The sequence below is a fragment of the Symsagittifera roscoffensis genome, chromosome 9 (genome assembly GCF_963678635.1).
Source record: "Symsagittifera roscoffensis chromosome 9, txSymRosc1.1, whole genome shotgun sequence".
In the NCBI taxonomy this organism is placed as follows: domain Eukaryota; kingdom Metazoa; phylum Xenacoelomorpha; order Acoela; family Convolutidae; genus Symsagittifera; species Symsagittifera roscoffensis.
The window spans coordinates 2,868,262-2,896,169 of record NC_087070.1 but is presented as its reverse complement, the minus strand read 5'-3'; the positions used below and the strand labels follow the sequence as shown (position 1 = coordinate 2,896,169).

At 34.6% G+C, this 27,908-nt stretch overlaps 1 protein-coding gene across 1 annotated transcript; it reads right to left on the bottom strand.

The window, feature by feature from the left end:
• On the bottom strand, positions 1 to 27,689 carry LOC134853976 (uncharacterized). Its single transcript, XM_063870008.1, has 13 exons — positions 25,899 to 27,689; positions 21,216 to 21,467; positions 20,458 to 20,589; positions 16,634 to 16,872; positions 15,628 to 15,745; positions 11,164 to 11,385; positions 7,937 to 8,272; positions 7,239 to 7,661; positions 6,340 to 6,861; positions 5,304 to 6,196; positions 1,925 to 2,179; positions 931 to 1,233; positions 1 to 569 (listed from the first exon to the last, which is right to left on the bottom strand). Exons 1-13 carry the CDS (start codon positions 25,948 to 25,950, stop codon positions 114 to 116), a joined length of 4,203 nt encoding a protein of 1,400 aa, XP_063726078.1. The 5' UTR covers positions 25,951 to 27,689; the 3' UTR covers positions 1 to 113.
• Between the last annotated feature and the right edge of the window lie 219 nt (positions 27,690 to 27,908).

The window sequence follows — 27,908 nt, the reverse complement described above, 5'->3', positions numbered from 1 at the left end:
ACATGTAAAACTTCTATGTGATAATTAGAGAAAAATAGCACCCATCTAATTATCTAACAATACCAAATTTTTATATCTAAATAAACAAAAATTCGTCTCATATTACAACAAAATTAACTGAAATCTTTTGAGGTCAAAACTAGTTTTCTCTCCACAGTTTTCTTCAGCTCAATGCAACTTGCTTTCGTCAACACATCGAGCAAAGTTTCAAAATGGTTTTGGATCACAAAACAGTCTAAAGTGTTCATTTTGTAGGCCATTACTTCCCAGATACTCAAAATTAGATCACTAGCTATCGCTTCTTTGGGCGAATCTTCGGGCGAAGAGCTCTCATTCGTTTTATTCACACCCAATTTCGAAGCTAAAATCTCGGCTCCAGTTACAAGTTGTCGTGTTGCGTCATTTTTGGAATTTTCCTCTGAAGTAGCTTTTGTTGGTTTGAGTGACGTAACAAAGGTGGTGTCATCGATGACATAACTGTCTAGAGCGTGAACTACCTTCTGTCTGAGGGATCCTGTGATGTAAAAAACGGGACAATCACGAGGCAGTTGGTTTGAGAAGAGACATGGCTGGAAAAAAGCATTCGATTAACATCTGAAAAAATCTCTACCCCGTCAACCAATCAGGAGTCAGCGGGTGGAAAAATTTTATCGCTTTAAAGAAAACATCGTTTAAGTTAAAGCAAACTTGACTAATTGAGCAGCCAATTTCAGCTAGTTTTTTGCATTCGAAATTTTAATTTTTTTTTCAATTCAAATAGGTTCATATTTTGACGTTTACATCCAAAATTCATTATAATCTCAAAATTTCTGCTGAGAACTTTAGTGAATTTTCCTTTTTTTAAACGTTGGTTTTCTAAGCTGTAGCTATAGTTTTTTCAATAGATTTTAAAAAACAAACAAGCTATTTACATCTGGGGTTAGTATTTACCTGAGGTTGGAACTGTTTGCCCTTGATTGGAAGCGTAATTGCAATTAGGTGTGATTGCTTCGACTGTTGCAAAGTAGTGTCTCTACTACTGTTGTTGCTATTACTGTTCTCTTTTCTGCTAGTCGGAACAATCGCCACTTCTTCTGTGTCGGAGTAGGTAGCCGAGGGTTCCGATTGGGTTCGGGTGATGTTCAGAAATATCTCTGCTGGTCTGTGTACATTTGTGTATACTGTGTTGGGGAAGTTGAAACACATGCATTCGAACATGGTTTGAAGACGCATGATTTTGCCAATGTCAATTTCCTAAAAACAAAAAACAACAATTACAATAAAATAAAAATAAATAACCTTCGAGCTACGCATTTGGATGCTTAACTTGAAAAACACTCAAAATAATGACATCCAACTTAAGTTGAAGATGATCCGACTTTTTTCTGATAAAATAAAAAGATTAAATAATAAATTTGAATCTTAAACATTCGTTTCGGGGTTGATTAATATAGTATGTTTTAAGCGTTTTAACAGGGGGCGGATCTAGGACGATTTTCTCGAGGGAGGGTGGGGCGGATTTCTAAAAAAAAATCGAAAATTTTGTTGACCTTTTTTTTAGGTCGACCAAATAACCAAATTGATTTTCCGACCTCCTCCAAAGCGCTACAAGGACCCTGAAAGACCCTGTTCAGGCCTAAATTTCAGCGCCGCAAGCAAAATTTTGAAAATAGGCCAAAAATTGCTTTTCTTCGGCGCGCGCTCCGCTCTCAAGATTAGTATAAGTTGGCGCCATAGGCGCCTTCAGAAAAATTTTAGAGTCCGTTACCAAAAATGGATATCTCAAAATAGTACAAAAAGGGGACCGTTTGGGTCGGCAGGGGGTCGTCGAATCTTTGCTTTTGACAACATAATTAAGAAAAAGTGATAAAATTTATTTATGAGAAAATGGAATCTATTTAATTTTTTATCTGGTGACAAAAAAAACAAATCTGAGAAAACCTACATGAGCTCTTGGCGCGCATTCATTCAAAGTGAACTGCAGTTTGATGTTCTCTGCTGAATTCATGAAAGATGACTCATGTATCCCACTCGCAGTGACGTCATCGCCGCCTTCGGAATGAGAGGAAGAATACGACGAGGAATACGACGAGTGAATGAGTTGGGTGAGTTTGAAAGGAAGTAGCTTCTGATTGGCCGCGAGGTGAGTCATGATTGAGTCCACATTCTCACACTCGCCTTCTTCGTTCTCCAAAACCGACTGAAAAAACTCATTTTTCAAAGTTTTGCTCTTTAAATTTATTTATGTTATTTGATTTTTATTGGTATTTTTTTCTTACTTTTGACAAACTTAATATTGGAACCCACCCGCGTAGTAAAACATACATACATGCTAAAATATTTATAACACAATCAAAACATAATGGATTGCTTGACCACGCCTTACGATTGTCAGTTTGGTGATTTATGACATGAAAGCAAATTATTAGGATTATTATTAACCGTTATCATAGTTTGAGATCAAACAATCTCCTGCCGCAATGAAACTGCATTACCCGGCTTAACCTCTATAGCCCAAATACGCTCGTCATACAATTCCATTCAAAATGTCCATAAAATGTACATAAATAATACAGCATTATTGATATCTGCTTTGTGAAAAAAACTTCTTTTGAAACTAAATTTGCACTTGCTTAACTAGCCTTCTCTGATAGCTAAACTAGAAATACTGGATTAGTTAAAAATTCATAATGGTCCAAAAGTATTAGCATATTTTTCGAACAAAACCAATTCTGATCTGAAGCAGCCATTTTTATTAGATGATAAACGTTTTTAAGCAGGTAAAGTAAATTATTTTGACCAATAACGTAGCTCTGATGTTTAACTTAAAATGATTTCTTGTTGGGCTTCCTAATCATTGACAAAACTCCAGCAAAAACTCTTGCGCCAATGTTGAGAATGTGAATGATTTTGTCATATTACTGCTTTAGAGCTAGTTTTTAGATCATGGCATATTCTGATGATGAAGTTAAGTTGTTTTACACAATTTCTAGATTCGTTCTGATAAGTGGCTAGGTATGTTCAAGGATTACTGTGTTACCACACACAAACACAACAACTTATAGTCATAAAACAGAAAAAAACCTGCTGGAGAAAAATTTGTCATACAATTCCATAAAATGGAAAAACGCCAGTCGTAGAACAATAAAAAAAAACTGTGAGTAGCTTCCCAAATGACTTATATGGCCCAAACTTTTCTGGATGGCACAAATTTCAAGTTTTCATTGTAATTCAAAAGTGTTCTATCTATTTTTAATTCTAATGTTTTGACAGAAACGAAAACATGTGAACAAGATTTGGAATTAATTGCTCTCAAACAAATGTTAAGGAAAAATTGACCACAAGAAGCTTATTAGTAACAGCAAGCTTATGTTTTTCGCTTTTAATAATAAATTCTGCAATTTTTTCAAGATAAAATGTCAATCAACATTTGAACTGACAATTTGACTAATTTTCCCACATGGTTCTTGAAAAAATTGTTCTCGACATTTCTAATGCAACTGTTGCATGAAATTTATGTCATTTAAGATTTTTTTATTTTTATGCCATTTGGGAATTATGCCATTTGAGACGTAATCCAAATCGTGGCTCTTTTTCCTTTTCCCCCAACCTGCAAATTTTGATATTTGAAGTTACGGTTCACTTTGTCCGATTGTCATGAAATTTGACATGCCGACTAACTAGGCCATGACAAGTATATTTGGTCTTGATAAATAACCTTGTAAAACCACTCGTTAGACCATAAAAGTCATGTTTGAGTGAGGTGGGGGGAAAAGGAAAAAGAGCCCAAATCGTGCATGAAATAATTGGGCAAGGGTTTATAAATTGTTGACTACCACTTAGACAACTGCTTATTCAGACTTGTCAGTAAGCAGACACACACTATATTAACTGAGACAAGGAAGAAATGAATAATTAAAAATTACTTATTTCGTAAGTTTGCTTTCTCATCTCAATTCTGATTGGTTAATATGGTATTTGTCTGCTCACCGACGAGTATGAATACACGGTTACCTAAATACAGACGCCTCCCCTAAAATGATTATATAAAAACAGCAGTTTTCTTTTCGCATAAATCGATAGCTTTCAAAAATTATTGCTAGTGTTGCGATCTGACTGTAACAGAACTTGAAAATAACTTCGGATATAGCTGCTGTTTTTACTACGCAAAATTAAGTGCTCTTACATGCGGATAGTATGAGGTTTAGTAAAATATCATCTATGTGTTTCAGTAGTCGAAATGCATATAAACATTTTGAAAAAAATCCTTGATTGGCGACTGGAATGATCTAGGATCTAAATTAAGAAATATTAGTTTGTTTTGACTCAATTTACTGCATACGAGCATTTTTTTGTTTCGGCAGCTTGTTTTTTTATTTCAGGCTGTTGACTCATTTAAACTTGACACTTTTTCAATAAATAATGTGGCGCCAATTGTATCTTATTAAGTCAATTTATTTCAGTTTTAACACAATCATAGTTTCAGATAAATCAAAGAAAAATGAAACAGTTGGCATTTTTCTGATACTTCAAAGCCATGTTATATCGAATTCCGTCAAAATAATTTTGAGTTCAAATACAAGTTTTATTGAAAACGAAATTTGATCAAACCTGGCGCATGAAGCGAGTTGGTGTTAAATTATAACATATTTTCTAACTTAGTTATGACTTCGTCTTATAAAGGCTTAATTTATAAGGGATAGACTTGCTGTTGGTCCTAGACAGCCCGGTGTGAACAAATCCAGGAGGATTTGAATATAGGAAAAGACGGGGTGATTTAATGGGATTCAGATAAATGCAGCTATTGATCCCAGCACGGGTAAAATAGCCCGAGGCAGTTAACAAAGTGATCAGTTATCAAAACGAAGGATTAAATATATTGGCCAATGCACCCGTGAAAAAGAAGATACGACGAAATGATTAATTGGTCTATATTAAAAATGAAGGTTTCTTTCCAAGTGTGGTACGTGATACGATCTGACCATTCGTCATTTATGGGGGGCATAAAAAAGCCCACCCTCCTAACATAACAACCCAAAATGGAGAAAAAACAGGTGCTTCAAAATAAAACGTAAAGACAACCTCTTGAAACCAAGTTAAAATTAGATTTTTATTTTAAACCTAAATCAAAGAAGGAATTACAAAACAAGTCAAAAGAATTTGAAAACCAGGGTTTATTTGATTGCAAAATTAATTAAATATTCAAAATACAAAAGAGTTTCCGGGGGGTTTCCCTATATCTCTCCTAAGCTTCCATGTAATTCTAGATCCAACCCAAAGATTTTTGCAAAAAGTTAAGAAAAAATAAACGTTGAGACTGTTACCTGCCAAGACTCGAGCAGGTCTGGGAAACAATAGACTCGGATAATCAAGTCGTCATCCGAAACACACTGGGGCGAATGAGAGGCGAAAACAGCCACTCGAACTCGCTTCGCAGTCGGCGGTGTCAGTGCCGGTGTCGCGGAAACAATAGTCCCCGAGCTATCCGATTTTGGGTAACCGAGCACACAATAACTCGGCGCTAGATTGCTCGCAACAATATGAACAGAGCTCGCCGAAACGTAAAAGTCATCATGTCGTTCTAAATCACAATTCGATTCGAAAGTTTTCACACTTAAATGGCCAATCGCGATTACTGAAATCGACCAATCACAGTCGTCCAGAATGATTTCATCATTGTTGTAAGATTGTTCACGAGGGTTTTTAGTGTACACAAAATGAGGTATAGTCAAAACCAATGGTTTATGAAAATCAACATCTGAAGGCGCGACTGTAATAATCGGGCTAACAAGTGTACAATTTTTGGGCAAATTTAAACTTTTTCGCACCAAATCGTCCGACAAACTGAGGTTTAAATTTGAGTAGTGCTCAGTTGTATTGACAGTTAGAGATATTTCGGGTTTCTTGCCGGTTTCAATAGCACTCGGCGGAACTACAAGGGATGCGCCGAAATCGGGGATTGAAATTCGTCCTCCGGCAGCGCCGACGAGTCCACGGGCGGTGTTGTAATCGAATGTTCTGGAAGAATCGTTACGACTGTTGAGCGAAAACGACCCGAACCCACTGTCTTCTCCTAGCGGATTCGGGAGGTTCTTAGCCGAGTTGTTGCGAGAAAGGAAAGCATTTTTGGCTGAATTGTCACTAAGAGCTGCATTGCAAAAACTTCTTCTCTGAAGCTGCTTGTCTCTGTGCTCTAGATCGGAGGAGAAATCTCGGTCTAAAAAACCCGTTTTTGTAAAAAAAAAATTTTAGGTACTTGAACGTTTGAGTTAGACCTGTGTTTATAGAACTTAAAAAATATTCAATCTTTGAGATTGATACTTGACTATAAAAACTAACGACAAATTTTATGAGACGAACCTTTCGAAATGATGTCATAATCGAAGTATTCGTTTTGGCTTCCAAAGTAAGGATCTTCATATTGAGGACTTTTCGCACCCGCATCTGAATATCTGGGATCTCCGCCTTCATTGAAATCCATGGCTTTCATCGAGCTTGCATTTCTCATGTTCTTGTGATTCGCAAATGACAAATTCGCCGATAGAGATAGAGATCCGAACGAAGGATTCCGACCACTATTGTTGGATGTCGCTACACTTGGACTCATAATAGTCGTGGGCACTTGATTCATCATTGAACCCACAGGCGCGCAACATGACGTAATCATACATGGGTTTGTATGGGATGTCGGGTGTTGCTGTTGTGGGTTATTTGTGGGGGGCATAGGGGGACTACTTGGGTTGTGGTAGAAGTTATTTGGGTTCTGATGGGAAAGGGAAGGGGGATATATGGATACTCCAGGGGGCAGTGAGTGGGGATGGCTTAGATGGGAGGCGGGTAAGCTGTGGTGACTGTTCGATGGAATAATGTTCTGAACCGGAACTGAAACACATGGAATTGCGTGAGCAGATTGAGAAAAAAAATCAAAAAGGTGTGAAAAAAATCATATTTGTACAAGTTTTATTGCAGCTCTTCAAATGTTTTAAGAGACACATGCCATCGAAACACTGAAGAAATCATAACTCAGCTTTCGATAATCGATGATTTAAATTATTGGCTTGCTTTTTAGGTGTAATCGTTGTGGATAATTACTTCGCTTTTAAAATACGAAGCATTCGAAAGAATTCAATAAACTTCGTTTTCTTGAATCACAACTTTTTCATTTGCGGCAAAACCATTCACAACTAATTTTTATCAGTTTTTAAACAAAAAAAAAACAGAAAATCCAAGATTTGCTGTTGAGAATTAACTAAGCTTACATATGTCAATGTTGTAGCAAGACGCACATCCATTGTGACTTTGCAAGAAGGGAGTTTTGTTCAGGCCACCTAAAGTGCCCATTTCATTCATAGTGTTCATATTGCACGAAGGCTGCACGCTGTTCACGAAGTTCGCGTGATTCGTGCCGAATTTAGCCTGATGATCCCGCTTTGACCTGTGACAGAAGCAGCCGAAGCAAAACATGGCGCCACAACAGCAAAATGACTCGTCGTTTTTCGCTCTAGCCGAGACGTGAGTCGTGATTTTGTGCGACTCCAACGAAGAGTGTTTAAGAGTTATTCCTCTAACCGATTTTCTTTTTTGTCTTTGCACGCAAAGCAACACGACAACAATCGCAGAAGCCACCAAGAGGAGAATTGAACACATGGCCATGTAAAAGTGTACGCGGTTGTCAGAATTTCCTGAAAAAATAACTAAACATAACTCGATTCAAACTGGTCCATGAAAGCTTCAACTCAAACAATCTATGAGTCGACCAAAATGAAACCTTAAAACTTGTCATGTTTGAGTAAGTAAAAATTATCGACCTCGAATCGTCTTTTGAGTAGAATGTTTCTGTTATCAAAACTTGAATGTTTTCATCATCCTCGTATCTTTTAAATTATGGCGAGAAGAAACTTTTCCCCATTTAGATTGATTCCCAAGCTGCTTAAAAGATGCCCATTTTTCCACCCACCTCTTTTTTTGCCAGGCGACAAAGTCACTTCTCCTGTGTTGTCAACAATCGGACCCTCGATCACGAACGCGAACTCACAATCAGTCTCCGAACAGGGTTTGAATTGAAACGAGTCACCCACACACGACTCGGTCGAAACTGAAGACGAGTCAGTTCTAACTTTCGCAGACGAGAGATAGTCGAGAGAACAAGTTCGTCGGCGATGTTGGTTACATGTCGACACGGGTGTGTTGTCGTCGGGTTTTTTGGTTTTGTCGTCGGATACTTGAGACTTGAATTCGTCGGTCGGCGCTTGACAAAGGGACCACTGGGACCAAGGTGTCCAGCCTCGCTCGTCTGAAAAAAAAACCCAATTTTTAACGGCTGATTCATATGTTCACATTTTCCGCGTCACTAAAATAAACCAGTCGCGTTTTAGAAATATAGCGATATAAATCAAAATTTCTTAATTTTTCCGACTTTAGATACGAAAATAACGGAATATTTGTTCTCGGGGTGGGTTTTTTCTTCAGACAAAATTCGACTTTTCAACTAGCCATTTTTGACGGAGTTTTTTTTAGGTATCATTCAAAAGGTATTGTTGTCTTGAGCTTAAATTTGAAAAGATATTTCACCTGTGATTATTTTTCGTAAAGTTATGGGGGTTTAAAGATTGCCATTTTGGCCAATTTGGGTCAATTAACGCGCGATATATTTCGCGCTACTAACGCGTAAGCGGAGATTTAATTCGTCTTAGAAATCATTGAAAATTGGTTGAAAGAAGCTTATTTGCCATAATTGATTTGTTACCAGGAGCAAAATCTATTCTTTTGTACTTTATATGGCGTGTGGGGGGGGGGGATGATTTTCATTCAAAAAAAATCAAATTAAAAAAAAAATCATTTTATTTTATTACGTTTAATTTTTTATGGTTATTACTGTTCTATAAACTTTAAAAGGCAGTCGGAACATTCAGGGCTTCGCCCTGATACGAGCAGTCTTGTTTTGATTTATGGTTGGTAGGCTGCATAAATTTCGTTTCATAGTTCATGGATTATTGGTCAAATACTGGAAGTTCAATTCCCAAATCTATTATGCGTTAAATTTATTATTACTAGCCATTATTGCAGTATCTTTATCTATATACTTTTAGAGTGTTTGGGTAATTTATGTATGAGGTATCAATACCACTCCGCCTATTCGAAATGCACTCTCTATAAAACACCCTCTGAAATGTATGCCCACTCCCTTTATGAGCCCATATCTTAATTGAACTCTAATGATAACATTAGCTCTGCCCCCTTTGGCAGACTTTTAAAAAGCCCCAGGGAACTTCTGTTCCTTTAGACCTGCCAAATTCACCCGTGAAAAGTTATAAAAAAGTTCCACAAGATATTGTATATTACTCTTAGTCATGCAAATTCGCTGCAATTTCGCGCGGGTCTAAATGAAGCCCTACTTTCTAATCCGCGTCACCTCTCGCCCTCATTAATATTTCAGAGAAGTGACTTAATTAGTAATGAAGGGTAGAAATTAGGGAAATTTGAGCAGACGTGAACAAAGGCTGATTTAACACATTCATCCACATCTTCATAAACCCAAATTGAAATGCAACCTTTGGGAATTTCAGTACTCTTAAATGTCTAAGTAGTAATTGGGCACAGAATTTCAAGAAAAAGGAGTAAAAAATCGCTATGGAAAAAAAATTTTAAAATGAACTTCAATATTTACTTAGAAAAAATTGGGCTTTTCAGCTTTGTTTGATTGTGAAAATATTATAACCATTAAAATGATTTTTCTTCAATTGTTTAGCCATCTAACTGAATGCAAAAAGTAGCCTGGTTCTTCTCAGCAAAAAGCATTACCATTTGAAAAAACGATACTTTGAGTGACATTGGGACCGCCCATCTTAAAATATGCCTTAAAAAACCAACCCAACACCTTTGTATCTTTATCCTCTTAAAGATCACTCGAATTGGGTTTTGTAAGAAACATCGGTAATACAACTAAAGTACTTTTTTGATCGGTTCAACTCCTGCGACAGCTCTACCGCTATTGAAATATAAACGAAACTTTTACATTTTTATTTAAATTTATTTTACAATTTTTCTCATGCTGTGGAAACTTTTGCAACTAGCAAAGCTGATAACATTTTGAAAAAAAATATATAATTTTAACAAAAAAAAATCGATTTCAGCCGTTGTGAACTTAGCGTGGTACCTGTCTTCATATCATTTTAGAGCCTCAAGAAGACAAACAAATCTTGTCTTTTGTTACCAACAGAATTATATCAACTTATCGCCAACTGACAACTAAATTAGAGTACATTCAGCGTCTTAGCTTGTCGCTGGGGGCTAAATTCTGTCAGAAACACATTTATAGATGCAATAAATCTCAAAAAGCACACACATCGCTCGTTCATAAATCATCGGGTGGGGGACTTTAATGGATAAGATCAAAGTATACTTGACAAAAGGTTGATTTATTCCGCTTCACAAGAAATCAATTTCAATTAATTACTAAACCTAAATAACGGAAACCTTTACATTAAAGCTTTTTGCCAAAATCTGATGAAACAAAGCGTATATAAAACATAATTGATTAAATTGAATCAAAAGCAAATTCATTTTTTTTATTGCTCCCGAGTTTCAATAAACAAAAAGGATGAAAGAACCGTGGATATTTAAAAAAAAAAGGAATTATTCGACGTCTAATCCAATTTGGGGTTCTAAGATTCTTGACAATCGAAAATAGATTGTTCCAAAATTTTTAAAATAAACATTTCATTTGAACAATTCCCTTCTAAATTAGTATATGTTGGCGCCAATGGCGCCTTTAGAAACATTTTAATCAGGTCTGCCAAAAATAGATGTCAAAAAACTAATACCAAAGGGGGACCCTTTGGTTGGTGAGGGGGTCGAAAAACTAAGAAGGGCAACCATTCCATCCCCCTCCCCTAAATCCGCCCCTGAGCTTAGTGGTAAATCAGAAGAAAAAATCAAAAATGTTTGACTAAACTTTAATATATGCCCTTATCAAAGCTATCTGCAAATGATTTGCCTTTTGATATTATTGTAGTTGTTGTTGTTCTATTTTAATGGTTGTTTTTCTATTTTAATGGCGTTAAATATATGCGAATAGGGTACCTACAACCTAATTCCACCTCCCACCCCCTCAAAAAAAATCACAATAGTTGGGTGTGATAGTAACAGAGATCCAAGTAAATGCATAAATAGAACAGTACAAACCAGGACATGGTTCCACACAGTTTTGACTCTGTCTTCTCTCCCCCACACAATCTGCTCCCCCGTTGTCCGAGGGGAGGGGGTCTGTACAACTTCTCTCTCTAGTCTGTGTGCCCCTCCCACAAGACACAACCCCCACAGCTGAAGTGGGGTCATCACTCTCGTTGGATGATGCAATGACGTCACAGCGAGACCACTCGGACCACGAAGACCAGCCGCCGTCTCCTGTGAAATACAAACACCAAGCTTATAAAGTAAATCACTTTAAGATATTTAAGACTTTTTACCCGCGACGTAAAAGGACCGACAAACAAATTGTTCAGACCTTTAAGGGTAACCGTCACAGTCCCCATAATGCCCCCATAACAAAAAAGTACACGGAGGCGTTTCTATTTGGTTTTAGCTCGCATGTAGTGTTGTCCAACCATAAAACAACGAGCAGAGTTCATAGTTACAAACCGTTTGATTATTAACAGTTTAACATACCTATCAAATTAAAAGTAGCAATTTCAGAAACAAAAAACAAAAATAACAAGGATAGCCGGTTACTGTACAAATAAAGTAGCACAGAATGTTCCGACTATGGTCTTGAAAAGCCAAAACATATTCGAGAGTCATTATAAATTAGGCAAAATGTAAAACCGTTTTAGAAGAAAAATGAATTGGAAAAACAACAAAAACAAATCGAAAAAGAAGTTTTTTTTTTGAAGTTTTTGATTCCCAAAATGGCGCTTAACAAATACAAAACCTATTTTCTGCGTAAAAATAAATTTCAGGGCGTCAATTAGGCATAAATAAGCTATTTTAAGACTGATCGCTCACCTTTTTTGCTCAAAATTAGAGCAAAAATCACAAATTTCAAACGGGTTTTTCTCGACAATGAGAAAAGTTTTCAAAATTTTTCAAAATTTTTCAATGTAGTTCAAATCAAGATTGAATGGGCTTAAATAAAAAATATCAATCGACACTTTCTGATATTTTTTTTGGTATCTGATTTTGCGTAGAACAAAAAACCAAAGAAATTAAAACACCCGAATACAAAGTTCCTTCTCATTTTTTCAATGGTCGGAACAACAAGATTAGGTAGTTTTTCGATCAATTAGAAGCACAGTTTCTCGATCAAATAGAATTTTCTCACGATGGTCAATTATTAACAAAAGTACATTGTCGCTGTGTATGGAGCACAGAAAAGTCCGACCACAAAAAGAAAAACTCGAAGACATCAATTTTTTTCTTTTATGTTTTTCCAATTTAAGTAGTTTTCATGCACAATGTGGTGCGAGGAATCAAACAAAAGGTAATAACATTGTGAAATGAATCAATTTTGACGCGAATTTTTTTCGAAAACAAAAAATAACAAAAAATCTTTTTTTGCCAAAGAACTGCTAATGAAACTTCAAAAAAAAATTTTTTCACGGCTTGAACAAAAACGTTTTATGTTATTTAAAAATTATAAAAAATAATTACTGAAACAGTTCCAAATTAAAAATTCAAAATCGGTTCCTCTCGAAGAAATCTAATTGTTAACCAAAAGTAGGTCAAAATTACAACTTTCAAATGTGTTTTTGTCAATCAATTCAGGACTAAAAAGGCTTCAATATGATAATTCACTCGACCCATTCTCATAATTATCTGTGATATCTTTTTTTGAAAGGACAAAGCTGAATTAAACCCAAGGACAACGTTCCTTCCCAATTTCAGTGTGCTTCAAACGAAGATAGCCAGTTTATTTGCAGGTTGCACAGAATGTTCCGGTCACTATGATTGAAGTAAAGTTGAAAATCCAAAATCAAATCAATTCTTAAACTAATATAAATTTTTTCAGTTTTAATCCGTTTTTGTCTGCAACTTCTTGCTGTTTTCTTTAGTGAAAGACAATTGAATTTGGTACTAAAAAGTGCAAAAGGAAGATGTAATGAAAATTAAACTATTATTATCGATTTTTTTGGAATCCAAATTACGACTTCCAAGGATTTAAAATGATAAAACACTTAAACCTCTGTGAGCTTTCAAACCTCTGAACCTTTCGGCTTCTGTGTCACTTCGAAAATCTGGTAGAGGTATTTAAAATAGGGCAAAAAAGGACTACTCAATCTATAGTTCCTTCACCACTCAGTCACTTAAGAACAAAAATCATAAAATCGTTTGTTCATTCTTAAAGGTCCGTTTGTAAAAAACAGTTTAATTGGTCAGTTTTTTTGCTTTAAAAAATTCAAAAAAAACCAATGATGCATGCAACCTCGTTCTGGTTATTAATTTGGACATGGCAGCTTTATTTACAGAATCTTCACTACAATCTCATTAATACGACAAAACATAATCCATTTTTTCTCTTATTTGAAAAAAGCACTCCTCGTCAAAATTCAATGCAAAGCACAATAGCCTCAACTGTTGAAGAGTTTTTTTTTCAGCTGTTTTGTTACAATAAGTATTCAGTAGACAAAAAAACTCAAACTAAGCTGGACTTTTAACCGATCAATTATACTTGCAGAACAAATTCATCTACTTTCGTCTACCTCTTTGGTTCGATTAAAATTTAATTCAATGTGAAAAATTGGTTTTTCTTTGTCTCGGCGGAGCTTTAAAAATGGACAGATTGAATCATTTATTAGACGCTCAATTGTCTGTCAAGAAAGGCTGTCATTTATTTTTTATGCCAAGACAATTTTGAAAAGCTGTTACAAAAGGAAAACATGAAATTATCAAAAGAAATAACATAAGAAACGTAAATTGTATACTTTTTCTATCATGCCAATTTAATTTATTTTTAATAAGTTTTTACTATACGGAAGGCAGACTTGCATTTTCCTGTAATATTCCTTTAATATTTCCTTCCTTTTTCGGCTTCTAGTAACGGAAAAAGCAAATAACAAAACTTCAATTTTTCTGTGCATGTCATTTGCAACTGTTCGGCTTAATGAAAGATCTTTTCAATTAGGACAAAATGAGCTATTTTAAATTAAAGATGAAGATGAACTATTTTCCTTCTGCCTCAAAAGATGGTTGCTTCGGTACACTTATAGTTGACGTCGATCAAAACGTTATCTTTCGGTGTGATGACTTGCAACTCTTAAAAACGTAGCTGTCTAAATGTCAACCCAAATATTAACATGCTCTGTCAAAGTTTCATATTAACATTAAGAAAATTATAACCTTGTTCTCAATGGACTATGGATGAGTGAAAACAAAAAAGGATGGAATTTGTTCACGGATGGTGAATGATGGCTAAAATTCATAATTTATGACTACCTGTTTTTTTTGCAAAACAGAATTCGCCCCAACTCAGATCAAAAAAGGCCGTCACGCTTTTGCTTTTTCCGTTCCAACTCAAATTCCCTCCCTTCTCGCGCGCTCCCGCAGTTTAAAAAATGGGTGATTTTCAAAAACTTATTTATCGTGTACAAATTGAAAGATACGCGGTCAAAACAATCTGTGGTCCAAAATGATAACACAGCTTCTCTCAATCATGATTTGTAATTTCTGTAAAATTTTTATACACAATCTTGCGTCTAGGTATAAAACTATTGCAAAACAAGATCAGTCATCAGAAAACATAGTTTGGCTACAACATTGGAAAAATGTTCATTTTTTTGGTCATTTTATCAAAAAAGTGTTTTTAGTCAAAAGGTATTTTTGTCGTTTAATGATGTTTAAGTTATCTTTTTGCATTAAATCTATAAACTAGAAAAAATTCGAGGCGTATTTCGTCGATGGTTCGTTGATGGTGACGCAAAAAATTGCTTTAGACCATGAGTCGCCAACACATCGCGACGTATAGTCTATTACTACCAGACAAACTGGCAAACATACAAGAAATCAAACAACAAAACAGGGATTTATGGAGCTAATTTTAAAAATGGCATCTAAATCAATTCATCATTCTGAAAACACCTGCAAATCAATTCTCTGATTTTTATATTAACTATTCATAAAACAAAAACTGAAAAAAATAATGCGCTCTTTTGCTTTTTGCGGCATGCACGACTTTTTTATTACTGACGCTGAACCATAAAAAATGTTTGAGAGATTTTTTAACCGGGAAACGACATGTTTATTACACAAACATGTGCTAGCACGAAAGGCATATTCTTTGTAAAAAAAAAGATTAAATAAATTATTACTCCCAAAGCCATAATGGAAGCAAAGGATTACTCGTTATATAAGTTATTTAAATCTTGAATCTTAAAATAAAAGGTTTAACTAACCTATTGTCACTAAGACATTCTGTTTGTTTAAAATTAGGTCCGATTAAAATGTTTCAACTAAAACCTATTTATTCAAAAATTGGCTCATAACAAACGAAAAACTTCAAAGTATTTTCAAGCAAATATTTACCGACCGTAAGAGCAAATCATACCATTAATTAGAATAATATTTGCAACATTAAAAACAATAAATTACATCTCGACCCAGTCGGGATTCGAACTGAAAGTCTGTGGTGTGTTAAAAACATTTAATGAGACTTACGATATATGGTAATTGACACAATGTGAGACTGTCGTTCGCCAATGACATTTGAGGCCATGCATGCGAACCTCCCCGAGTCCGCGAATGTAGTCGGAGTTATGACGAAAGTCTGATTGTTCTAAAATAGAAGTACACTTTACCTCAATGACCAAAGCAACGTAAGAATTGTCACAAGTAAAAGAGTTTATTTCACATTTTAAACTCTCCTTTTAAACACAGTTTTTTTTCAGTTTTCGTAGAAAAACACTTGCTATTTCTATGAAAACGCAGAAAAAATCCCCACAAAGTTGTTTTTCTGAGTGAAATAACATTTTACTAGCTTAAAAATGTTATTTATCAATAAAATTTGGAGGTTACAAAAAATTGAATACAAAATTGTTTCCATTCACACCAAGTTTTATCCATCATTCTGATTCATCGGAATTTTAAACAGTCAATTAATTATTTCACACTGGGCAAAAAGAAAAACTTGTTCTAGCTTTCAAAGAAAGTGACAAAATATTTATGCTTGGGGTGGTTTTCAATATTCAGACCAACTTAGACTTTCTAAGTAATCATTTTTGACTAAGTTTTCTATCTCATCTAAAAGATATTGATATCTTGAACTTAGGTGGGTTTAAGGGTTCGGAATTTCAAAAAATTTCAACTCGACCAATTTGACTTTCCAAGCTCTCCCATAACACTATAAAGACTGCCGGAAATTTTTTGAAAAAAAAGAAACAGGCAAAATATGGCTTTTCCAGGCACTTTTTGGAATCGTTTGACCGAAATATCGCTTTAGTGTATATATACTAGCCCCAAAATAGCCTTTCAAAAAATTTGAGGTTTTGTCGACTTAAATTTCAGAGAGGCACTTTTCCCAAAACAGTCCCAGAGGGAGTCCTCTTTGTATTGCCAGGAGGACAAACTCTTGATTGGAAACCCACCTAAATCCGCCCATGATTCCATCTTTAAAACATTAAACTTTAAATTGTTAACTTTTTCAGAATTTTTTCAATTCATTTACATGCATGAGATATCTTCGGTTTCCGCCTGTCATCAACTCAGCCTGCGTCCCGTCACCGAGGACTCTAACGACACCGCCTCTGTCTTGACCTTCTTTGACCTCGTTGACCTCAGGGTCTATTTTGTACCAGTTCACAACAGGTGGAGGAGTGCCTTGGGGTGGCACGCATTTCAATTCCATCGCCTCGCCCAAAGCTATGCGTTGACTTATCGGCTCCTGTTCGAAATCTTTGCGCAGGCCTGAAAAAATATCGTATTCATTATCATTATCACAAAAAAACAGTATCAAACTTTGTTTTTTTTTGGCGCCAAAATTGCTTTAGAAAAATAGTAGTAATAGTCAGCAAAGAACAAAGTAACAAAGAATAACGAGGGATGGCAAGGGTGTTCCATAGTCTTTTGAAATTCTCTTTCAATCGAAACAATCATGGTTCGAGCTTTACCACAATGCTGATTGCTCACATGGTCGACATATACAGTTTTTTTGGTTTGATTTGTCAGTTTTTTGCGAACGAAATTCTAAGAGAGTGAGATTTTTATGAAGAGCTTGAACCAAAATAAGGCGTGTGTTTTGTGAAACCTTCGCGAAAGTAAGTCATTGGCATTTACAACTCACAAGAGAACATTTTCAATTTGCCTCAGAATATTTTATAGATCAACCGAGAAATAAAGAACTGAAACATTCAAAGATATATGACCATTCGGTCGTTAAAATCTATTTTTGTCTGCATAGAAAAGTCGGTCAACACAAGTTTATTGACAAAATTATACCCAAGACGGTTATAATTCCGGGGAATTTTTAACAGCCATCAAACTTTGAATATTCTTTAAGAGTCGAAGAATTGAAACAAGACTAAATTCATTTTCCTTCACCGTAATTTTCACCCTTGAAAACATGCAAAAAAAACAGATAAGATATATCAAAAGTTAGTTGCAAAAGCTGAAAACGGTCATCGTTTTTGGTCGAAATTCAGCTTAAAATTAATCCTTGCTCAAAACTGATTCATCAAAAAAGGATTAAAATAAATTAATTTTGAGCCCCAAAAAATCCTTTGCTTCTTTTTATATTAAGTTTTAATCTTTTTCCGCTTTTTGGGTATTTTTTCATTTTCATTATTTGATCTTGTATATTTTTGCAAAGTTATTCCCCTGAACGGTTAAAAATTAAAAAAAAAACTAACAAAGCGTGAGGTCATTAAAATCCAATGAAACGAATAAAAGAGCCCCAAAAACAATAATCCCCCCTAGTCTCCATAGAGAAATGATGAATATAAAAATTCAGTTCCATTTTTTTTAGTTTATTTTTCATGAACATAAAATCATCTTAACTCACAATATTTGAGCTCCAGAAAGAAGATGAGTTAAATTGAGTCATAACGATAAAAATAGCCTCTTTGAATTGCATATGTTAAAATCAACAACTAAATTTAAACTGGCACTCAAATTATTAAAGGAAATTTAAGAGAATAATTTTGACCAAAAAAATTGCATGAAATTCTTGACCAGGGGCGTAACAACGGTTATGCATAAAAAACTGAATAGCTCGTGTGTTGGTGTTATTGTGTTGTGATGGATAAATCGTCGTAATTAATTTTGTTTGGCGGTGCCGATATTTGCATAACCACTTGAAAAATAACTTTTTCTTTGAAATATTCACTATCTTGTAAACAAGCATTTTTAAATCTTTTTTTTAGATCTCTGTTCAATGCTCTTAAGGTTGAGTTTGAAATACCGAATTTTCCCCACAAAAGTTTTTCGCTGTGGTAGCTGCAGATGCCACAAATGAATCACCAGGGAACTTTTGTGTTCCTCAGTTTTTCTTCTTATTTGCTTCCTACCTTACATATGTCGCATTGGTGTCACATTATGATTCACATACAATCACAAAAAAAAAGATAATAATTCTGCTCTGACGTTATGGAGTTAGTTAAGCAACCGATTGTATTGGATTTTGGACGATTTCCTTGATTGATATTTCATTAATATTAGTAATCGAATTTGGGCAAGGTTAGGGTTACGATTATGATCATCAATTTTAAAGGCTTTATACCATTAAAAATCCTTATAATCAGTTTTTATAGATTTTTGCTGCGAATTAATTTTTTGTTGTTTTTTTTTTAAATTGAACATACAAAGAGCTGCCGATCAGATATTATTTCAAGAATATGATTTTAACTTCTCGAAAATTGTATTCAACACCTAATCTGAACCGTTTTTCAACATTTGAGCAGGGATATTTGTTTTTTTTTTTCAGTAAGGGATCCTTATCAAAAATAAAAAACTCATGCGCAGCCTTTCGACACGATCAGCTGGTCCTAGCGAAGCCACATTCTTCGCGAACATATTTTTGAATCAATAAGAACATGAAGTATAGACAGGTTACGGCTTCAGATCGCCTTTTATTTCAGTCGGCAAACCTATCGCAGGTATGCTAATTAGTTTAGTAAGATAAGTCAAATTAGTTTTAACCATTTTCTTTCGCGTGCAATAGTCTTTATGACGGGACTTGGTAAGCAGCGTGGCACCTGATATTAGCCCAGACCAGGAAGTCAATTTTGGGAGCCATAGATAGGTAGGAACTTGTACTCTATTAATCAGTTTTGATGTTTTCCTAAGACCAATATTTTCGACAAGCAAAATTATATCGACCGACTTCTAGACTCCTAATTAAAGTCTATTCATAGTCAGCTCAATTATGATTTCTTCTCCAGTCTGTAAAATCAATTGGTTTGAACCCAAGTTTTTCCATTCTGTAAGCTGATTTTTGGTTGGAAATGAGTTGCAGTTTCACCCTGCAAACCTTTCCGGGTTTTATGGCTGTGTTGTTATGCTTCAAATAATGAAAGCCTTCATAGCTGATCAGATATTTATAATTCTCACGTGCACTCAGTTTGTTCACAACAGCAACACTAATCATTATTTTATTTAACGCCAAGCTCAGAAGAAAAAACATGAAATGATCTTCAGTTCACATTTTTCCTAATTTTATTCAAACAGAATTTTGTCAAATTTCAAACTAGACTAAGTTGTTGAAACGCGCACAAAAACACTTGTAGAAAGAGTAGCAAAATTTCTAGGTAGCAAATAACAAATAAATCTCGGTGGATTGACACTGTTATGGCTTAAATGGGGCTGAAAAGCGACGCCACCCTTGGGTAAACTCGCAATCTGGGTTTACGCGGAAACAAATCTTAACTCGACCGGGAAACATGCCCCTGGCGCTGCAATTAAACTTCAGCCACTTAGGACAAATGCGGTGATTTGGAATGGCTAGAGTTTTAAAATCCTTCTGCTCATTTCTGCTCCGAAGGATATAGAAAGAAAAGATACCAAGTGTCAAACTATATCAGAAATTTTTAAAGCAATAACTCAAAATTTTCATCTTGAAAATCAGCTGGCGACTATTTATGATGTTGGATCTACTTAACAATCTCCCCCCCCCCCCCTCCTCTATGGTACCTACTAAAGAATCTCCACCCCTATGAGCTTTCTATTGAGAATTTTAATCGACCATTTTGATCTAATCAGCAACCTCCCCCCCCCCTTCTTGAATGGGGTGGAGGTTGTTAAGTAGATCCATGATGTTTATCGAAGAGCTGGAAAACTAAACTTTTAAGAAACTTGTGAAATCAGGGTGATTTTGTAGGAGTATGAATTTGCTGTAGAATGAATTCTCCGAGAGTAAAATGTAAGAATTGACATTCTCAATCAGTTCAAATAGAAGAAAACCGGAATTGAGGAAGGTGATACAAAACAGCAAATTGTCAGCAAGTTATGTGAGTGTGTGTGTGTGTGGGAGGGGGAGGGGGGGCGGGGGGTACTTACTTGCAACTCTAATGCGTGTCTTGCTGCTGGAGATGTTTCCCCCTTGGGGGGCGAGGGTGAAGCCCACACACTGGCACCAAAAGCCACCACCAGAAGACTTGAGTTTGCTCTCAACATCCGCTTTGGACACATCTAAAAATTGTGAAGTATGTTGTAGAGAATCCAAAAGAACGAGATTAATTTTCAACATAGTTGCTTCTAATTAAAAGAGTAACAATTATGCTTAACAAAAATATACTGGCAAAAAAGCAATTAGTTTTCATTTTTTCAAAACATTTTGTCGAAGTTTTTGTGTTTTTCAAAGCAAATAACACTGCTTCTGTTAACAAGCAGATTTAAAAAAACTAAAAACATTCGAAGATTGGTAATGTGAAAAATTTAGGTTTACATTATATTATTTGGTTGAATTTTTAAATTTCAAAATAAATCTTTTTTAGTTTTTCAAAGTTTTTAACAAGGAGTGTGCTTTTTTGGATGTTCAAATTGTTTAATGTTTTGATGTTCAAATGATTTGCATTTTATGTTTTGCGGTTTGAAATATTTCATCCTTGAAATATAAAGAAATAATCGTGTCTTTTCGCCATTGGAAAATTTTTGGAAATTTCTTTTTGGGTCTGCGCAACTGGGTGGAAATAAAACCTAAAATACGATTGGTTGGACCAAAAATGAAAATCGATGTTTTTTCGTAGAAAAATATTTAAAGGAATGAAAAATTTATGAACGATCATAATGATATTTTAAAATTTTTATTAACTAACTCAACGTGGCCATATATTGCTGTCCTTGCCGAGTAAAATCTGCCTCTTTGGTCGGCACAAATCGGTCATTGCACCTGAACACCAATTTAGTCACACCCTCGGCCGCACACTGCAATGTCGCCACTCCTGACGACCCGACGAACACTTCGCTTCCGGGCTGAATTGTCCATACAGGTTGGGTACCACCGGTTGATTGTCGTCGCGAACGGGAGAGCTTTTGTCTGCTGTCGACATGATTCAAACTTTCTATAACTAAAACAGCAAAAATATATCATGACAAGCTCGATTATAAGACTGACGATAACTTTTTCATAAAAAATTTAAACAGTGTTTCATAAGTATCTTCCAGAGAACCTGATTAATTTTTCTGAAACACTAGAAAAATACTTCCGCTGCACGTTTTGGTTGAAAAAATAGCATTTTTATCACAGTAAATCATGTTTTATTTAGAATTCAGTTCAATGATTTTATATTTAGCTTCCCTCATAAATGAAACTAAGGTCAAAGGAAATGAATCACAAAATTTCTCTCTGACGTTTCGCATCAATGCACCAAATTGTTTCTGTCAATCTTCAAAAAAGATTGTTCAACTTTTCATCTCCGTTATAAAACAAGCATGACCAAATTTGTCTTCACATGTTTCAACGATGTTTTCATAAAACCATCAAATGTCTGATCTCAAGATGGCAATTTGGTAATAATATAAACTCACGTTTACTTAACTAAAACCACAGTTAGGTGTGTTTATAATAATATAATACCACGGGTCGAAGGTTTTTGTTAGCCATTGGGGGCTATTAAAACAATTATACAAATTCCAGCTAGTTGCAAAGTACAATAAACTGTGGCACATTAATGTTTTTGCCAACCATGAAAAGTAATTTTATTAATTCAATCAGCATGTTAACATGTATTTTTATACAATATAAGTTGAGTCTTGACTTTTCAGATGGTTGGCTGCTGTCGTTTTCAACTTTCTGAAGATTGTCTTTGTTCAATCAATCAATTCTGTTTTAAACTGATGACAAATCTTCAGCAAAATTGAACATGGTCGCGAGAGTAATTGCTTCTAGTGATTTTCTTTCAATATTTGGCCGAATCAATTCATGTTTTCTTCATCTATTACAGGTGGCTTGCAAAAAGGAGCAAAAAAGATGAAAAGAAAAAAACGGATATGATACATGGTAACATTCAATTAGCGCTGGTGATTAAATGTTCCTAAAATTCTTCAAAACATTGGAAACTTCAGAAGGAACATTTGAAAACTATGCCACCACCAAAAAATGTCCTAAACACAGTAGCGGATTTAGGGCGGGGGACGCTTCTTATCCTCAGGGATTCGACCCTGACTACCCAAAAGGGTTCTCGTTTTAGTACTATTTTAAGACCTCAATTTTTGGCCGGCTGACCCAAAAAGAGAAATCGGAAAATCAATTTGGTCGACCTAAAAAAAGTCGACAAAATTTTTGATTTTTTTTGAAAACCCTAGATTCGCCCTGCCTAAGCATGAAGTTTAACTTTTATTACATTAATTTAAGTTCTAAGCAATCCCACGGCAGTGTGGTATTCTAAGAAAAAAAATTCATAAAAAATAATTCATCCTGTGTCATAAGAGAGGAGGTCATTGGTAAAAACTTATCAGATTTGTCAGTATTTCCCACTTGTGTAAATATCCCACTGTACCTTGTACCCAATGCAATTTTCACCCGATTTCACAACAATACAAGAATAGGCGGTTAATGTGCAAGTAGCTCAGAAGTGTCCCACTCGGCCGTGATTGAAAGAAAAAATTTAAAACACTTAATTTTTTGTCCAAAACTTCTTGATTTCTATTTTCTATAAATGACGATGATTCGTTTAAGTGAAAAAATGCAAAAAAGTGAGACGTTTTTAAAAACTAATAAGACAACATTAAGATGGTATAAGAAATAATTTTGGAGGTCAGCCCCTAATCATATTCTTAAGGGCATTTGTCTGATTTAGGTTGAAAACAAAAAAACACAGATTTGACAGTTTTCTCTTAGAATTCAAATCATGGCTGAATGGGCTTCAATATGACAAAACTTTTTACCGCTACGAGTTTTCTCTGTGGTATTCAAAATTGGTTGAAAAAAAACACTTTACGCAATTGTTTCTTCCAATCGCGGGAACAAGGATACCACAGATTAAAGGATAAAAATTGATTTCAGATTGCATAATAATTTTCAGCAACCAAACAGTCACTCGTTAAGTAGCTTCCAAAATTGTAACTAGCAGTTTTTACGGAAATTTTTAACATCATAGTTGTGCTGAGCTTAAATTTATTAAGAAATTTTACCTGTTATCTTTTTCACAAAGTTATGGGGATTTAAACATTGCCAATTTGAGACAGTTAACGCGCAATATATTTTAAGCAATTAACGGGTAAGTTGAGTTTAATCCCCTTAGAAATTGTTCCAAATTTAATTCAGGCGAGGTTTTTGGGCTTTTTGAAACTTCGCTATACGCCAAACATAATACTTTGTTCTTGAAATGGACTGTGGGGGTTTGATTTTCAAAAAAAAAGAAATTTTGAATTTTCATTTATTTTTTTTGTAAAATTTCACCAATTTTTTAAAGACGAATACTATCAATGCACTGAGTCTGATATCAAAAATGATATCAATAAATCAAAAAATTTTCGAAAGCTATGGTGATGTTTTACAATTTCAGTGTACTGAGTTCAAAATCAATTACGGTTGTACTGAACTCGAATTCAATTATGACCTTTTGTCGAAAAGTTTGATGCTTGAAACGATTGACAGCTTAAACTGAGCTTAACAAGGCTTATATAAACAGCTGTTAAAATGGCATTTTTCTACAAAAAAAACGAGCACAAAACCATGTACATTAAAATGCATTGGAAAATTCAAGGCTTCGCCCTGGTACGAGCAATCTTGTACTATTTTAGAGAGCTTTTTCTAAAGTTTTTATTTAAAACACAAGACGTACGAGACGAATTGAATGAGAAGTCTTATCTTCTAACAATTTTCCAAAATTCCAAAATTTTGACTTATTTTATTGTCCAAAAAATTTCTAAATTGAACTGATGCAAACATTAAATTAACATCTTTCCAAGAAGGTGCAAAAATTGAACTGATGCAAACATTAAATTAACATCTAGACGTACGAGACGAATTGACGTACGAGACGTACGAGACGAATTGACGAATTCGTACGAGACGTACGAGACGTACGAGACGAATTCAAGACGTACGAGACGAATTGAATGAGAAGTCTTATCTTCTAACAATTTTCCAAAATTCCAAAATTTTGACTTATTTTATTGTCCGAAAAATTTCTAAATTGAACTGATGCAAACATTAAATTAACATCTTTCCAAGAAGGTGCAAAGCATTTCAAATTAATAGTAAACTAAAATTGAATAAAAAACTGTACAAAACGTACTATTTTGAAAGCAAACTAATTACAGACGAAAATCTACTTGAAATTACTTTAAAAAAAGTTAGAAAAATAATTTTTTGTACTATTTCAAAAACTTTTTTGGCTGATGTACCGTAAGATTTCTCGCTGATGTACCGTAACTATTTGGAAGGGTGAGCGCGCGAGAAAAACACGATGAACCCAATTTTTAGTTGAAACCTTTCAAAAGCTGCTCAATCAAAACAGCAAATTTCGATTTTGAAAAATTTGTCTGCGCAGAACTATTTCATATAATAGAGTTAATTTTAAGGCGTTTGAGATAGTTTGAAAAACAAAATTGATTGAGCAAAAAAATTCAAACTTTCTGCGCACTCCACTGAATCAAAGCAAGAAAAACTTCACCATTCTCTCATTTTGTAATAAATCGAGAGGTTTTCTCGAGAGGGCGGACTTTCAAAAAAAATATTGTCGACGTTTTTTTAGGTTGACCATATTGATTTTCCATATTCACTCAAACTGCTATAAAGACCTTATTTTGACCAAACTTTCTGAGCCGCTGACGAATTTTAGTACAAACTTGGCAAAAAATACCTTTTTGAAGGTTTCAACCAAAAAATGAAAGTTTTTTCGGCGAGCGTTCTCTCATCAAATTTAAGATAAAAAGGCTCCTTTAAAAAATTGTAGGGTCAGTCAGCCAAAAATTGAGGTCACAAAACAGTACCAAAATAGCGATGAGGTCGAATAGATATAAGTCAAGGTATATTAAGTGAAACAATATTTTACTATTTAAAATCACAGAAAGTAATAAAATAACTTAATTTGTGTTGAGTAAATTGATGTTTTAAGTATCAAGCTTATCTATCAACTTAGCCAACTAGAAATTAGGATTCCGAGTTTTTCCAGTGCTGAGGAAGATGGCAATTTTTTATCAGATACTTGTGAAACAAAGTCAACTTAATTCTCAAAAAATTACGAGGATAGCCTTTCTCTGTACAAGTGGCACAGAAAGTTCCGATTACGCTAATACACAAAAAACTCAAAAAATTAAAATCGAAAAAACCTGAGAGACGTTATACTGGGTAGTTATTAGCTGAAATAGCTGAAACTAAGTTCGAAGGTCAGCCTCTATTCAGCAAACCAGAAACATTCAGAGCCGTTTGAAAAAAGCTATTAACTCAAATTCTATCCTATTTGACAACGGAACTGCTAGCACCGGCTTTGTTGACTTTGGCTTTACTGGGCCCTTCGGAAAAAATTATCGTAACGGGAACATAAACTTGCCTGATAATTGAAGAAAGATGGCTGCTGTAACTATGAAGGTCTTGGTTCTCATTTTCGATTTTCTTCGTTTCTTCGTAAAAAATAATTGAAAAGAAAGTTCAAATTCGGCGCACTGATAAACTGTGCCTTTCAGATCGTTTTCAATTTTCGTTTTCCAGAAGTCAAGTTTCCCGTTTAGACAATAGGGTTAACTTGAGAGTAATTGACAAGCCATAAATTGACGTTAAAACTCAAATCGATACTATTCGACAGTACATGTCAACATGTGAAGTGATATATCATCTCAAAACACCATCTAACCATGGGTTATATATTTGTAATCTGGTGTAAGTTATAAATTATGATTGATCACGGCACAGGAAACTGTAACTACATGAAATGATGATTAACATACCGGTCTTAATGTATAGGTAATGCAAAAACCTGATTAGGATTTAGTGAAGGTTAAATTTATACCATGCTCATAACTGCGACATTTTGTCGAGGTGTATAACAAAACACTGTTATGTAACCTTTGATATCAAATAACTAAATCTGGTAATAAAAAGTGCGTATTATTAAACCGATTCATGAATTGTTTGAGATTCGATTAAAGGAATTTCGCTCAGAATGGGTTTAGAGAATTGTAGTTTTCTTTCAAAAATAACGGTTCAGCCACTAAGTAAACAGACGCAAATCAAAACCCAATTTTAGGGTCTAAAGATGGATCAAAGTTGAAGTGCTTAAAGTTTCACTTAAAATTTGAAGATTGAGCTTAGTTTTTCTGCGGCAATAATTCATCAATAATTTTTATTCTTGAAGGCACAACAAAAACTGATGAAGATTGATAACTTGTAAAAGCAGACACTACAAACGAATTGACAAATCAGATAAACTGTGATTCGACAATAGTTCGAATATTTGGTTGTTCTTATTTAAAAGTTTAAAAATTACAAGTAAGCAAATTAGCTATTTTTTTTAAAATAACTCATTTGTCAGTTTATTTGGTTTGTCGCGCATGAATGAAAGAATGAAAAAAATTCCAATTTTGTGAATGGCTGAAAAAAATTATCAATTTAATTTTTTTTCTACATGTGTCGCCTAGAATAAAACATTCAGCTCTTTTGTCCTTTCAAATATAGCAAAAAATTTAGAAGCTAAGCAGATACTTCAAATTATATTCAAGAATTCACTAACAACCGTTTTATGAGTTTTTTAAGTTTATCAGGGAAAATCAAGCGACACTTGAATAAAAATGACACACTAACGAATCTTGTTATTTTTCTGCTATTCCTGCAGTCTTCAGTCTTAATCTGATATTCAAAAACAGGACAAAAATAAAAAAGAGTATTTTTCTCAACATATTCATTTGCATTTAATGCTTGGTAACTATAAGCCAAACGGAAATACAGGAAAATTGGGACAAAATTCTGTTTTGAAATAAAATGAAATAAAGGAAAAATGGGAAATAATAACTCAAAAATGAGAAGGAAAACACCAATTTGAGGTGCTTTTTTCAGGTAGGGAGGCTATTAAAAATGAAGAAGGGGATTTAATATACTGGCGTCTATCTAGAGGCGTGTGTTAAAATTCAGGGGCTTCGTAAACAGGAGAAATAGGGTACAAGAAAACATTACTAAGACATTTGCTCTTTTAAATTCTTACCAATGAACCAATGTAATTCGAGATAAAAACAAGTCCAACTATAGTTGCGAATTTAGGCAGATATGAACAAATAATCATGGCTGAGGGATTAAATCGATTTGGAATTGGGAATAGCTTCTGTTATCCTCAAAAAAATTATGACCTAATTTGAGGGAATTTCTGACTTTTTATTGTCATTTCAAATTGATTAATCTCGTTACCTTACAAGAGGTCAATTTTTATTATCATAAAGGATTACTTTTCGGATAATTTCTGGTAGTTAGAGCAAGCTTTATGTAAAGACGAAGCTGAAAAATTCGCACTGAAATCGAATCAGAAATCAGATTAAAATTCTCTGGAAATAACTCTGTCAATTTATTCGGCTGA

Coding starts and splice junctions, on each gene's coding strand:
- LOC134853976 (XM_063870008.1), bottom strand. CDS start 25,950: ATGAGAACCAAGACCTTCATAGTTACAGCAGCCATCTTTCTTCAATTA. Junction 20,590..21,215: donor GCAATATATGGCCACGTTGA/GTTAGTTAATAA, acceptor CACAATTTTTAG/ATGTGTCCAAAGCGGATGTT. Junction 16,873..20,457: donor GACACGCATTAGAGTTGCAA/GTAAGTACCCCC, acceptor ATATTTTTTCAG/GCCTGCGCAAAGATTTCGAA.